At 37.7% G+C, this 16,009-nt stretch overlaps 1 protein-coding gene and 1 long non-coding RNA gene across 6 annotated transcripts in view; both read right to left on the bottom strand.

Moving 5' to 3' along the window:
* Positions 1-1,375: 1,375 nt before the first annotated feature.
* LOC139801772 (uncharacterized) lies at positions 1,376-2,680 on the bottom strand. The gene is made up of 2 exons (XR_011728307.1): positions 2,112-2,680; positions 1,376-1,734 (listed from the first exon to the last, which is right to left on the bottom strand). It is a non-coding gene; the product is annotated as an uncharacterized lncRNA (long non-coding RNA).
* A 495-nt stretch (positions 2,681-3,175) lies between these two features.
* Positions 3,176-16,009, bottom strand: part of HDAC11 (histone deacetylase 11) — a 50,493-nt gene continuing 37,659 nt past the window's right edge. For all 5 annotated transcript variants that reach the window (XM_071755487.1, XM_071755485.1, XM_071755484.1 and 2 more), the window contains 5 exons: positions 15,368-15,444; positions 13,515-13,577; positions 11,278-11,374; positions 8,162-8,340; positions 3,176-5,142 (listed from right to left, as the gene is read on the bottom strand). In XM_071755487.1, the coding sequence (XP_071611588.1) occupies positions 4,900-5,142; positions 8,162-8,340; positions 11,278-11,374; positions 13,515-13,577; positions 15,368-15,444 (659 nt within the window). In that variant the 3' untranslated portion in view covers positions 3,176-4,899. The remainder of the gene's footprint in view (positions 5,143-8,161; positions 8,341-11,277; positions 11,375-13,514; positions 13,578-15,367; positions 15,445-16,009) is intronic.

The following is a 16,009-nucleotide window of genomic DNA, read 5'->3' as shown; positions in this document are numbered from 1 at the left end:
GCAGGGTGCAGCTTCTTGTTTAGAAAATTTTCACTTTCCTCATGTCATCTCTGCTACAGACGTATATAGACCTTAAGTTTATTTTGCTCTCTTCGGTACCTGTAGCAAATACTAAGGCAAAAAAAAAAAAAATCAAAACAAACCCTGAACATATGACAAGCTTTTGGCTAGCAAGATTAATTACAATCTTTCTTTGGTGTCATAAGAGAAAAAAAGGAAACATCTCCTTGGTCTTACAAAGTATGAGAATCTACTGTAACTCTATTAAGGACTTGATTTACTAAATTTAATTTAATTTAGCTTTTTTATTTAAGTAGTTATTATTTTTAAATTAGTTTTAAAAATTTATTTACTTATATTAAATCTACTAAATATAAGAGTCTCTAAAGACAGGATGCATTACTTCAGCTTGGCCTTGAAAACATGCATTTCTAGAATAAAGATAATCAGTTCCAGTAAAGCTCAAAGCATGTCTGCTCTAAGCTGCAAAATAAAAGAAGACTTTGGATCTCACCAGTGAAATGTACTCCTAGCCCTATATCTGAAAAGAAATATAGTTCAACTGCTTCTCAACTTTGAAAGAAGAAATGATTTCTAGAAGTGTGGCACAGCTCCACAGACCACTGCACTGGCAAAATACAATACTGCAAGACTGGTAATTTTACTGACAGTCTCTTCACAATTTTTGTACTTAATTCATCTCCAACCAGAGATAACACCAGGTGAGCTGTAATGAGGGAGATCAGAATCCATCAGGCTGGTAAGTCAGAACCACAGCCCCACCACAATACCTTCCTATACCTATTCAACCTTTTCAAACAAAATGGACATTTTTGCCTTACCCCAATATTCTGAATATAGTTGCAGGAAGTCAGTGCTGTGTGCAGCATTCTTGCACTCTCAAAATACTGTAGGAAAGCAGAGTAGGAGTTATTTGCTTTGTCCTCAGGATCATCTACAGGTTGGTACTGTCCTGGCATTGAGTCAGGCCCTGAACAGCACAAACCTCACCTCCTGCTCTCACTGCCATGGCAGGCCCAGGAGAAAAATCAGACCCAGCAAGATAAATTAATTCTTCCTGCAATTTGTTAAAACACCATCTTTTTTTAGAAAGCATTAATTCTATTGACCTCTAGTAAAAAGTGTCTGGATGTAGCAAAATGGCCTGCAGAAAGGCTAATATAAGGAAGGCAAAATTAAACGAACCTTAATCAAAAACTACTTAAAGTGCCAGGATCAAGGAAACACTAAAAACCTGAAAATCACACTTATTTAAAGTGTAAGCTAAGGGCTGGCACATACTGCAAGCTTGCCTCTAGAATGGCTGGGGAACACACAACACATGCCAAATTCAAGGCAAGTTCAGGACACAACATCACTTGGCATTTAGACCCTTTTTTAATGCTTTAGATATGGCTCTGTATTTCTGAATCAGCCAGAGGATATAAGCAAGATCATCTTCCATCAGACAAAGATAGCAAGTGAGCTTCTTCACCAAGGGATTGCAGTTTTCTTGAAAGAAGAATGTTTTCAGTTATTCAGTTCAAAAACTGGCATAGCACTCAGCACCAAGATCCTCAAGCCTGCAGCTTTCTGAACTCCACAAGTTCCTTCAGCTCCTGGCAGCACAGTGTGAGCAAAGTCTAGATCCAAGATTCCTGACTTCATAACTTCTGGATTTGTCAGCGTTCTCCCAAAAGTGGCTCTGTTGAGTGCAGGATACAATAGTGCAATCTGTAAAGTACAAGAAATACCTGAGTGTCACTTCACAGACCACAAAAACCATGCGTGGCCAGCACTGAAGAGAATTGTGTGCCCTGTTCTATGTGCAAGAGGAGGCAGAAACACTGCTGAACAGCTGCACTCTGGCAGCAGGACCAGAAGGTACCAGGGAATGCTTTAAGGGTCATTAAGTTCCTAAAGGTGTGAGGAGCAGCATGGAGTAGAGAAAGTGAGAGCACAAACATTTATTATTCACCAGACAAGCACTACCTGGTCCCCCACAATAAGCTGTCTACAGCATTTCTCAAATTCTTCCTGGTATTCATGAGAGAACGTAGGGTGTTTAAAAAAAAAAAAAAATCAAAAAACCCATCAAAAATCCACCATACCTTGAGTTTGAAAGAGACTGATGTTACCATGTACAGCTAAAATTTAGTGTAAGACCATGACCACAGCACCCAGTGTTTTCAGTGCTGAGTTCTGTACTGTCTATCAACTGCCAGAGGCAAGAGGGGCTGGAGATGTCCAACTGTCAAATCAAACAGAAAAACTGACGAGTTAGTGTTTTCAGCTTTAAAATGTATTTCACATATGGATGACTAACAAGACACACATGTACACTAACAATAAGCTACTGAACATGCCTCACTGTTGTTTTACTTGAACAATATGAAGGAAAACTAATGTCTTTCATAACAAAAGACCTGCTTGGTCTTAATCTTTAAGACATTTTTTTGGTTGTAAGTTAGGGCACCAGTCCTGACACATTTCTTCCTATTATGGGAGGGCTTTATAGCTGCAACTGCAATTAAAAATAGCCAAAAGCCCCACATTTTTTCCCCATAAAATTTGTGACTACTTGGCATCCTCCTAGCAAACTTACACAGGTCTTTGCATGCTGCAAAGTTTCTAGTCACAGCTGAAAATTAAGCAAAGTTTCAACTCAAGGCAAAGTTTCCATGATGAAATCTTCATCAAACCTTTCTGAATGATAACACTAGTTTTACTTTCACCTCTTGAAAAAACAGAACAAATTTACTGGTTCTAAGAACCAAGGCAAATCCTATACTAAATTTTAAAAGATTAGTATGAAGCAGGAGTTGTTCTGCCAATTCTAACTTCTCAGCTAGAATTATCTTATAGTTTGATACCTGTAATGCTAAAGTACTTTAAATGGGAGATACAATATAAATAGCAGAATGCAACTTGAAATTAAAAAGTGACTTTCACCCCCTTAAGATGACATCTTTGAAAACTTTTGGCTACAAAAGTTCCAGGATCAGTTCAAGAACACACATTCAGTCTCAGAGAATTCACCCACTGTTGACAAACCATATGACTCACTGAAGTTTCAGTTAAATTTTAAGTATGAAAAACACATCTTGTCCTTTCAGTAAATCCTTCTGTTCAAAAACATGGATTGTCGAGATACATGAAGTGAAAAGCCAGTCAGCATTGTTCAACATAATTTTAATCTCCACTGAGGGAAAATAACAAACATGTTAACACAAACAGAAAATGTTTTGGAAAAGACCATATGGTACTATGACAGGGGTTGAGTTTATAGAAATATCATTTATAGTTTTATAAAAATTACATGAAAGAATAACATCTCAGTAACATCAGACAGCATAGAAAAAATAAATCTCAACATTAGTTGTACTCTGATGGTCCTTCTAGTAAGAAATTTAAAAGTGCTTTTTAGTAACAGTGTTGCAACTCAAAATTAGTGCAATGTGTCAAATCTGGTTGAAAGCAGATATTTATAGCAAATGTGCAAGTTCTTACAATTAGCAAATCCCATCAATCTAAATATTAACACTAAGTGAGGTAAGTATTCTGATTGGAATTAAACATTCCTTAAATAGCTTACACACCAGTTCTACTACATGGAACACACCAGTGTTCCTTCACAGAAAGGCTCAGACTTAACCATGGCATGAAACTTGTACTATCAATCAGTGAAAACATCAAAGTTAAAAAAGCTCATGCAAAACATACAGTGTAATACATCTGTGACCCCTTGCTACAAGCAGTACCTATTGCAAAAGACACCAACTTAAACAAAACCAAACTTCACAGTTAGTGCACCAAATTTGCTTTTGAATACACATTTTCATTCCCAAATTTTCCTGGAAGCTCCCATATAAGTTTTACACATTAACTTAATGTAGACATTTTACTCTGTTTTTAACTGTATGAACAATTAGGTTACAGACTCTGACTGTACCATTACTCTTCAAGCAAGTGAAACACACAGCACTCATTGGAAATAAAATTTTTAAAAAATTTAAAAATCAAAATCTACTCTTTACTGCTTTATACATGATAACCTGGCAATAATAAAAGATAACCTTTGTTTTTATATAATATTTTCTGCAAGAATTCTCAGAAGTCTAAAATTAGTTTTAATGTTATTGTAGTTTCTGTACTCTGATTTATGAGGCATATTAACTACAGCCTTTTATGTGCAGACCTCATTTTGAGAGGAAAACCAGACTGTTAATCCTCATCTCTGATGGTTCGTTTGCATGTGAAGTCAAAGGCATTTCATGTTCTATTTCTCAAGGTGTTTATAAGTAGGATTTTAGTCACCATCAACAACAGGAATAATATTCAAATTAATGAACCTTCATTCTAACAGACTATGGCTTAAAAGCCTACCAACTGAACTGTTTTTAATAGTATTGCACATAACTTTAGTATTAAGCTGACAGGTGAAGCCTGTGCATAATTTGTTATTAATAAAATTTCAATAAAAAAGCAATAAATAAAATCTAAAAAAAGAAAAGCCTACAATAGATTTAGTGCACACTTCTCCTACCACTGTCCAAACTGCATCATCTGAAATAGGTCTGGGACGGTCTTTGGATACCAACTGCATAGTTCATTACACATAATACACCACCCATGACAATAAGAGAAGCAATTATAGCTTTTTACAGTAATATAAACTGAAAGGCAGTACCCTTGAGTATATGTCTCAATTAGCTTAAAAGGATTTGTTGCCTTTGCTCAAGATAGTTTCAGTAGACACAGTTATTCTGTGACAACATATAATCTCTACTGTGTTACTTTACAGATGAGTCTTTTTTAAAATATTCTATATTAACCCTGATAACATGGAGATCTTCCTGCTCCTAAACCAGGAAGCTCTTTCCTCAAGTTAGCAACTTGTCATTGCAGTGACAAGTTGCATAAGTCTTTAGCAGAGTCTCTAATCATCTGTTCTACCTTGGGATTTCCAGCTCCACAGGTTGCCAGCTCCTTGTCAATGAGCCCCAGGCTGTGCAAATTGAGGATGGAGTCAGCAATAATCCGTGCTGTCCTCTTCTGGTAGCCCCCAGATGTCACCATCAGGATTGGGATTCTGCGGCTTCTGGCAGCCTTGAACACAACTTCATCTCTCTTCACAATCCCCTGCAGGTTTACAACAGTTACCCCAAAAGTGGTATTAATATAGCTTAGTTCTAGCCTATGGTTAATGTGTTTAAAGTGTTGGATGCTTTATCAGGGATCAGGCTTTTCATTTTGAAACAGGAATAAAAAAAAAATAAATTAAAAGTCCTGCTAGCATGTTTACCTGCATTATCGTTAAAAAAGGAAAAAGAAAAATAGCAAAAAATCCTTGACTTGATTTTAGAGGACACAACATAAAAGTCTGCATTTAAATTAAAAAGATGTATGGCTGAAGGGGAAGTTGCAGAAAATAAGTAATGGCAAATCTATAAAAAGGAAAATAAATTCTAAATGATTTCTTACTAATAGAACAAGGATATGGAAGTAAAAAAATGATAGTGCTGACCAAGAGGTACTGTACTGTCACTGAACACTCTCACTGAGTGACAACAGAAGTTGGACAACAGAAGAATTCAAGTCTCTATTTTCAAGTAAGTACATGTGGGGGAAAGGAGATAACACAGAAATAAATGAGAACAGAATTAAAATCTACTGTTGTGGGAAAAGCAAAAGCAGAGTTCCAGAGGTATGTAGGAGGCATAAATAATCCATTGTAACTCCTCAAAAAATAAAATCCAATAATAAAACCCAACACTAACAACATAATAGTTAACAGCTTACAAAAGACAGCTCACAATTTAAATAACTGCAAGAGCCAGAGAAGGGGAAAGGGATTAAAATGCAACCAAATACAAAAAATTATGAAGCACCAGCAAAACCATCACAACAAAACAAATATGCACTACTCAGATTGGTTAGAGGAAGACTAAATACAAAAAGAATACCATGCCATTAGAAAAATTAGACCAGCAATAAATAGTAAAGGGAAAGAATAAAATCTAAATGTAGCTGAATAAATATTTCGTAAATTCATGCAACAGTAAATAGCTAATGTATAGTTTGACACAGCTCTGTAAAAGAACAATGGGAATAAGGAACAATAACTGAAAAATAAGGCAAGGGAAACTGAAGAATTATATTGGGAACAGACCCTTAGTGGAAATAACAGGATCACAGAATGAGCTGTACATCCCTTGGGAACCACAGTTCCCAGTTGGATGCAGCAAACATTCTACCACCCAAGAACTGGAAGGAGACCCCATGCTCATGGCAGCCCAGCTGCCTCATCCCTGCTCCAGCACCTCTAGTGGTTCAGCCTGGAAGAACTGAGGGGAAAAACCACGGGCTTGTGCCAGCATTTGTGTGTTACCAAGGAAGAAAACTCCTCAGATGAAAATAACAGCCTGATGCAGCAGTCCCCACCTACACACACAGGTGAGAGGGACTTCTCTGCTACATCCTGAGTATTCTGGCTGTAGCCTCAAGCACTAAGAAACTTTCACTTAGGGCACTCAGAGAAGGCCTAACTTTGAGTAGAATTTTAAAGATTTTAAAACATGAATGAAGGATTGAAGACTGGATTAATGAACCTTGAAGAGGTTAATTATCCAGGCTCAGTGCCTTCAGTTTCAGCCTGCCCAGTAGCCTGGGATTTCATGCTTTGTTAAACATGCCATTCAGATCAGAGAGACAAGAAATGCTGCACTAAAGAAATGCAGGAGCTCCAGAAACCTGTTCTCCATCGGGCACCTGAGCACTGGTTGCACAGAGAAATGGCAATCTCTGCTTTTCATCTCTACCTGTGAGCAGAAGAATCATTTCACCTCTCTTTCCCCCACTTTGTGTCTCTTTGCCTATACAGCACCCAACAGGGTATAGCAACTAATTTTTCTTGCCAGTTAACACTGCTTCTCAAATGGCAGAAAACATTTTGAAAGGAGACATCTTAAAGTATTCTGCATCTGCCACTAGCTTCTATTTCTCTTGGTGGTGGTTGCTTTCCCCTAAATGAGATCTCACACTTCAAGGCATATCCTCTCCAAAGTCAAATCCAAACTAGTCCAAGCCCCTCAGCTCTTCCTGTCTCCACAGAGGCTTTTCCACAGCCAAGGAAACAAAATCTGGAGATTCAAAGGAGCTCCTGAGCCATGCCACCTTGAGTCTGTCAGGGACTTTTCAGACAGTCAGCAGCAAAAAGGGGACTCAGAGACAGTAAGAATGAGGAAATACATAAGAGAGCAAATAAAACCCAGCAAGGAACTACAGCACTGTGCAAGAGGAGGCATCTGTGATCTAAAATACCACTAAACAGAATTAAACCTGAACAGACTGAGTGATGGGTCATCTAGAAGGGAAACCAAGAGCTTACAAATCAAGAGAGGATTTTTTCTAATTGGACTGGTGGACACTCAGAGAGAACCAAATGTGAAAACAGGAGAGACAGAACTAAGGAACTATTAGAGAAGGAACCGTTACCAGAGGAAAAACCAGATCTGTAAATTTTTGCTTATTTTGAGAAAGTGGGAGGTGAAGATTTCCATGAAGCTATACAGAATATATCAAAATTTAAATCTGGCACTAAACTAGGGAGAGAAGATAACCTGAACTGAAAAAGGGTAATGATATTTGCAGAGAAGAGAATGTAAAGGGAAAATCCATTCATTTTTTAAGAATACACAGCCAGACTGCACAAACTTGCTAGAACTGAAAGAGAAGATCAGTTTTAAACAGCTGGGAGTGCTACAGAGGAAATTAAGTATAAGATACATAATGGGAGCAGGTGACAAAAGAAATATATAACCAAATAGGTTGTGAGGGTAAAAGAAGCAAAGAAAGAATGAACCAAACAGGGAAAATAGGAGTCAGGTGAAGTGTGAAAATACACACCTCTGTGTCACCTCTGTTTGGACGCTCAAAATCAGTGTGTCATTTCACAAGAAGATGAATGATACTGGAACAGGCACCCAAAACCCAAAAATATTTATAGAGTCAAGAAGAGAAAAAATTAAAAAAAAATAGATGGTGAGAGAGAAAGGGAGCTGCAGGAAAGTGCCCTGCTTCAGTGTAAAGCATTCACCTTCTATTCACCTAACAAACTGCCAGCAGTGAAAGTCTGTAGGTATTTTGGTATCATACAAACCTGAGGAGAAATAGCAAGTCCTCCCAATGGATCACCATCCAGAATATCTGTCCCAGCATTATAAACAATGATGTCAGGTTTTAACTCATTTAATGCTCCTTCCACCTGAGTATGAACCTTCTGAAGATATTCTGTGTCCTCTGTACCCCACTCTAATTCCACCTTGCGTTTTATGGCACCTAAAAAGAGAAAATGTTTCAATGGTACTGAATAAAGCAAGCATTGCTTTAAAGAAAATGCAGGACCTAGGTAAGCAAGAGAAAGAGATAACGTTACTGAAAATGTTGTAAATGTGCTACATTTTCACAGATCCTTGAATTAAAGAAAATTATTCAACTACTTGATTTCTCAGCAAACATAAGCAAAATGACCTTGGAAAAAATTCCATCAAAGAGAGAAAACTGGATGCAGGGCTGGGAAGTGGGGGAATAAAATGAGCAGAAAATGTTACTGAAAAGCAGCTGATCTACATACAGATTCATTTATCAACTGAAGAAATCAAAGAAAATTATTAACTTTAAAGTAACTTAATAAAGCATAAGGAAAAGAATACACTGAATTTCTATCGCAGAGAAACACTTTGGGGAAAAAAAAACAAAAAACAAGATAAATATCACTGAGACAGACTATTAAGATGTTTTATTTTTATCACTAAGCTCCAAACTTAACAGCAAGGGATCATGAATTTATGTGAACTGCTTTATGAATGTATAACAAGATTCAGCTTTGCCCCAAGCATTTTCAATTTAATGTTCTTACCCTGTAATCCAACCAGAAGAACAAATATCTATTCTTAATTTAAATCAAATTATTTCTAATGCTTGTAATAAAGCATTAGAAGTAGAAAAGGAAGATTGAGAAGACAGAGGGAAGAAAGCCAAGGTTATGCAGCTTAGCTTTGGGTGCTTTCACACAGGTATGTCTAACTTTAAATCTGAATTATTAAAATCAGTGTCAAAGATTGTTGCTAGGTATGACTTTTACCTTACCATAGGTCTTCAATGACTTGGAGGCTTAAATCTCAAGTGTGGATTCAGCACCCACCACGTGTGCATGAGTGCATTCAACACAGGCCAATACTTAGATGGACACTTTTTTTCTGCCTTCATCCTTGCTCAACATTAGTGTTCTTTTTCTTTCCCCCATTTTATTGCATGAATATTTGCAAAGATATCTGCTTATTATATTTTTCTGGAATTCTTTTATTGTTATGTAAATGTTCATGTAGGTCTGCACAGCTGTGGTCTTCTGAACACCACTCAGAGCCCCTTCAGGGTAAAGAATCTGCTAGCTGGAGAGAGCTTTAGGGAGGGAGGTAAACACAATGGCATGGGGAACAAATAAGTATTGTTCTGATGAAGCCATAAAAAAGTCAAGATGATCATGAATAACATTCCATGCCTCTGCAGGTCTTTTGTCTTCAACTCTAAAAAAACCACAGAGCTACAGCTGGTAGTAATGGATGCAGGGACACATCTGATGATGGCCTTTTGTCCATCTCTTGCTAATGAGTGAACATACCTCTCCAGTTTTGAAAACAGGTAAGATGACACTCAGACCAACAGCAAAACTTTTTATAAGGCCTAAACTTTGAGGGTCAGCTGTCAGCTTCTCATGCTTACCCTTCAGGAACTAGTTCTTTTCCCCATCCATCTTGTACTTTCCCTTCCTAAGCTTCTGTGTAATTCCAAACTGCTTCCCCTCAGGAACTCAGTATGCTGGTAGCTAAGTACTAGGTAAAGTTAGCAAAGTCTTTCTTTTTTTTTTTTTCTGAAGGGCAAAAAAATGTACAGAAGAGACTCCTGTAATGAAGCATGGACAAAATGAGTAAGATATCCAGGGAAACAGTGATCAGTTAGAATTTACTCTAAAGATTCAAACTATCAGGTTCAAGCTTCTACCTCCCTTCAAAAAGATGTCCCCTCTGACCTCCTCTTTGTCTGGTCCCCTAGCACTATTAAGTTGAAAGAATTTAGCCACTGAAGTCCTGCTTAGACACCCTTATGAAAATTACATCTTCACATGCCTTTGGGGCCATGGCTTTCTGCACCTCCTGCTTCACCTGTAGCAAGGCAAGGGCAGTACTCCCAGCTTCCCAGGAGAGGGGAGAGGTCACTATTTCATATTTGCTAACAAGGCCTTACTCTGCTTTGGTCTTAATTCATCTGTTCAAAAAGTTATTATTTCATATATAAATAAAGGGATATTTATCTTAGGAAAAAAATTAAACTCCTTCATTTTCTTACAAGTCTTCTGCTTTAAATGCTCCATTTTCTAGCTTAATACTATGAAATACATATACTATGACTTTCAAAATCTTTCCTACATAAACAGAAGTACAATGAACCTAATTCTTGCCAAGAATCCAAAATAAGTAGGCTTTTCAGAATGACAGCACCAGTGAAGGAATTCAACAGCAGAAGAACATCTCCCCCATCATTCAGTTGATAAATTAATCCCGTAATAAATGACAGTGTAACAGAATCAAAGATCAAATAAGATTTGGGCTTTTGCATTCCAATTCAACCATTTTCAAAAGCCCATTAATTAATTGTGACAGGTCACCAGACAATAGGCACAGCACAGCAGGGAAAAACAAACAACAACAACAAACCCAGCCACCAGACATTTGTATGACTTGTTACACATCTTGTTTTCTAGAGGCTTACCAAACAAGCTTTATTGGAAAGATAACACCTAGGTATGTTATAAAGTATAGCTTTCAAAATAGCATGTTTTTCTACACAGTATCGTCTTAGTGAATTATTTTATAAATTTAGTATAAGGCAAAGACAAAATTCTAACAGTTATCTTCAAATCAAAGGGTTAACTCACTGCTCTAAGCATGGCATGAGCTTCTGAATGGGCTGCTGACAAAGGCCACCTAATACCACACCCTGCATTGCAGATTCATTCCAAAAGTGAGGGAAAACACTACAGTATTAGCATTATTATAACATACTACTGTGATCATTGAAAATTGTACGTTCAGTGTGAAATTAAAAAAAAAAAAAATCTAGTTAACATTGTTGCAAGGAAATTTAGTAGTAGATGAAGTTATTCAGCAACATAGTAGGTCTTTTATGTTTTGGAATATGGATTTCAATGATACATACGTTTAGCAAATCCATCCCCTGGGTAAATGTATCTATTGTATGCATCCATAATATACACCCGCTGGTCATCCATAAAGTCCCTCTCATGGCCATTTCCCTGAAAGAAATTTACAGTTAGCTATTCCTAGCACCCTGACATAGAACTAAACAATCTGCAAGATCTAAAGAAATTCAGACTAAAAAGACCTAATATTAAAAATTCCTGTGTCATTCTCTTATTTACAGTCCTGAAGGTTATTTTTGAGGTGTAGAGCTTTGAGGGCTCTGACAGTACCAGTCTGAAGACTGCAGGTATTATCAAAATCAACATCTTTGTATCTCTGGGAAGGTAATTATTACACTTCTCATTGCCCATCTAAGAAAAATATATGAAAACTAGAAGTTAATTGTTTAATAACAAAGAGCAACCATGAGGACCAAATATCTCATCTTCCAATTGTGTAAAAAAAGTCACTTCCAACTGCTGCAGGGATACTCATGTTCTTACACAAGGATTAATAAATATACAACAGATTATAGCTCTTCTAATGATTCAAATCTTGGTGAATTAAGTAATCCCTGGAAAGTTCACAAAGACTAAAGACCCAAAAATTTAACACCAGAGATTTCTCACAAAAAAATTATATATTTATATATTCAACACAATGTTGAGTGGAATAACTGATGATCAAGAGAAAACTCAGATACTGAATATTTTACTCTCCTCCATCTCTGAATTTAATAGTATTCTTTTCACTCTCCTCCATCTCTGAATTAAATAATATTCTTTTCACTCTCATTTAGTCTCTATTCTACTAGTATAAGAATTATCTTTTCATATCAATCACTAAGATTATCCTGTTGAAATCAGTGAATAATTCAAGAACCCTGACCATATTTACCCAGAATTTAATTTCAACTACAGAAACAGGCTTTCCCACAGATGTGTAACTTAATTACAGAAGGTGTAATTTACATCCCTGGACAGCTAAGCTGTTTCTGCTCCAACTTCTCCTAGAAACAAACAAATACAAAAACCAAAAAAGAATCACTGGGCTAAAGCTAGTCAGTGTGGGTGAAAAAGGGAATGGGAATCATGAGAACTGCATTTCTTTATGCTAAACTAGAGCAATCACTACTTTTTCAGCACTTTTGGTCCACAGATCAACAGTTCCTGGTCAGAAATACAGGAATCTGAGCCTCTGGGTGAGCTTTTTTGAGGTGAAACTCCCCAATGCACCAAGAACTGGAACTCTTACAAGATAGGACTCTCTGCTGACTTAAAAAGGATCTACTGAGCTACTACTTCAGACCATTCTCATTCCCCAAAGAAAGGAAACAAAAGAGTGATTTAGTGTGCAGAGTGAGATTACCAGCATGATACCTGAAAATCAAAATACATTCCAAGAAGTTTTTGGCAACCAAAACAAAAAACACCCCTAAAAAGCACACACAAAAAACCCCACACCCTAACAGAGATGGTTCAAGAGAATCATGAAAACAAAACATTTTTCCATTGCATAATCCGTATCCTTATTTCATGGTAATTTTTGGATGTCTAACTTGCAGATAAGAAAAATTATAGAAGGTGGAAAACTGGCAGCCATTAGGCTCCCTCATTGCCATGAAGCTACTTAAAAAGGGTTTATTTACACATAATGAATTCTCTTCAATGCTTCAGACTGGACATAATTTTTGTGCATTAACTGCTTTTCTAAAAATCCATTTCCCTTCTTTCAGGATTTCTTGTGGAAATCCCAGTAGGGATGAGATTTGTTCTCAGTGCCCACAGTAAATCACTTCACCAGGTAAAAACTAATGGATTCTTCACTTCATTAGCCTGAAGCCAGGGCTTCCATTAAAACACTGAAGGACAAATTCATCCCCTGCAAAGGCTGCTGCAATGATCACACATGCTGAACTAACTGTAATTCTGCTTTAAGAGTCTTGTTTCTTCTGAGATACTGATCTGCTCTGGACACTTCTGCCTCAAACCAATGTGTAACAAACATATTTTAAATCTAACCACATGATGGGGCTACAGCTCAGTTTAATTTTATTTAACTGGTGTTAACAGCCCTTTGGACTATAAAATAATTAAGCAACCAAACTGTTCCCAGTTTCCATCATTTTGATGAACTTTGTATTCTGTGATTTGATGGTTTAGAAAAAGTTGACAGCTAGAAAAAGGAGGATTTACCATACATTTGTATTTCAAAAAAAGTATCTGCAGCACTGAATATGGGTAAGCTACTCACCTGATGAGCATCCAGATCAATAATTGTGGCTTTAGACACCCCTTGTACTCTTTCAAATAAGAACTGTATATATAAACAAAGAAAAAGATGGTGAAAATTACCAAGTTAGATGGCAAATTAATCATAGAGTGGCCTAGGTAAGAAGGGACCTCAGAGATCATCTACTCCAACCTCCCTGCCATGGAGGGAGGGGACATGCCATGGGCAGGGACAGCTCTCAAGGTTGCTCAAGGCCTCATTCAAGCTAGATGAGGTTAATAATCTGAAGACTTAACCCTTGCACAGTATATTACTGTTCTGGTCTCAGTGTAGCATGTGTCTGTTTATTTCATTCACCAATGAACTTCATTATAAAAGCTCTAGCTATTTCACACAAAATATGTTTGTGATCAACCAGTAAAAAACTTACACAATCCCATCAGATGACAAGCATGAGATGTGCTTTCCAGAGTCATCTGCACCTACCAGTAGAGAAAGTTGGTGAAGAGGGAAGAAGAATTTCTACTCATCTCCTCATTCTCCCCCAAAGTACCAGACACAACCCATGGTTAAAGCATCCCACACTAACTTGCCCAGCAGGCTCCAGAAATGGAGCATAAGCCCCTGGCACTGAATAATGTACTGGAGTCCAGGGTAATAAACCCTGCGGTAGTGACACCAGCTCTCTCAGGTGAGCTGGCACATCTCTGCATCCTGCAGCAGCCAAGGGACAGGCCCAGTGAGGGACTGTAAAGCTGTTGGAGGTACTGGTACTGTCAGAGGATGGAGTGGACAAGGACAGCCCAGAAACTGTGGGCTGGGGCAGGGTGAAGCAAAAGCTGCTCCCCTGGCATCATTGAGGAGAGACAAGCAGTAGCATGAGTGAGGTTTATCAGCAGGAAGGGAGAAACACTCCCCTGTGAGAGCATCCCACTGTACGAGCATCAAACCCACCATTTAGGAAAAGCTGCAGTAGGGAATGTATGCATTAAAGTCCCTTCTAGTATCAGAATTAATTTTTTATTCCATGTCTGTAAAAAATAACTGTCTTCTAATTCTTTGAGTTACCATCTGCAATACAGACATGGTAAAACCCAAAGGTTGTGTACTAACTGTCACCCACTCCAATTTCTCGATCTGTGTTTTAATGACAGGGAAAATACAACACTGTAGATTACTTTTCTGCAAATTACCATGTACAGAAATTATGATGTTATGTCATACAGTGTGCTGCAATCATTAGAGCTCTTTTCTGTTTGATTGCTGATACTTTATAAATACTCTAGTGTACAAATATACCATAGTACATTTGAAAAAAATAAGCCCTAATTGCAGAAAGCTCTTACTTCAGCCTCTCAGCAGCTAAATACCAAATGCATTCATTCACATTCAGTGATTATTTTGGAGACATTCACATTTTTATTCATGAATTTGAACCACTCTGAGCACTGTATAGTGCAGCTTGATTCAGAGAGAGCATTTCTGTCTGTATCAGTCCTGATTGTAACCACTGAAACACATGTGGAATTTTCAGGTTTAACTGCAAGGCTAGGATAATTGCCACTGAGGGTATTAAAAGACAATCTGGTTTGATTTTGAGGATTTTTTTTTTAAGGAAGACATTATTAATGCACTCTAGTGGTTCATATTTATATTCATCATTCTGACCCCTGCAACTCTTCCCTTCCACTTAACAAAACTGTATACACATTATGTTGTACAGCATCAAGTGCCACACCATTTCCCCATTCCTACCCATCTACAGATGGCTTTATTTTCTCCTATTGAGATGCAAATTAGTCCTTATGAATTTGTAAATTTTTTTTTTCCATTTGGAAAATTGTAGAAAAAACTGGCTTTAGGGCACTTCTTACCTTTATAGCCAGTGTGATATCAGCATATGCACAAAATCCTCCACCTTTGTCACTGGAACAGTGATGGAAACCACCTCCTAAACATAAAGATGTTGAAAAGGTGAAAAGCCAGATACTAAGGAAAAAGGGTGGATTTTGCAAAGAGACAGAGGTCACATACACGTCAAGAACTTTTTTTTCATTAAGAATACTGTGCCTAGAGCTATTAAACCCCTGGCTGGCAACAGAAACTATCTCACAGGGTTTCTGCACAAATCTTATGTGTGGTCTACCAGACCATTAGGCAAAGGACCTCTGCAGGTGCCCAAATTAAAGGGGAGTGTCCCTGTCATCTAGCAGCCACCCTCTGAACTGAGTGATGAACATTGCCACACACAGTGCCCCCATGACAGAGCACAGGGCTTGGAGAGTTCAGCTCCCCCATGCAGGTTGGAGCTGCATTGTTAACACTGCAGGTCAAGGTGGAAAGGACATGTGGAAAGGTCTACAGGGTCAGAAAAACACCACACTGAGAACTATGATGTTATTATTTGCACATGCCATTGTCTTCTGCAAACACCCAGACCAGGAGACACTTTAAAAACTCCTCCTTAACACACAAACAGATTCACTCCTTACATGAAAAAAGAATTTGGACATCTC

The sequence above is a fragment of the Heliangelus exortis genome, chromosome 12 (genome assembly GCF_036169615.1).
Source record: "Heliangelus exortis chromosome 12, bHelExo1.hap1, whole genome shotgun sequence".
NCBI classification, from domain to species: Eukaryota; Metazoa; Chordata; class Aves; order Apodiformes; family Trochilidae; genus Heliangelus; species Heliangelus exortis.
The sequence above is the reverse complement of the archived record's forward strand: the minus strand, read 5'-3'. Positions and strand labels throughout refer to the sequence as shown.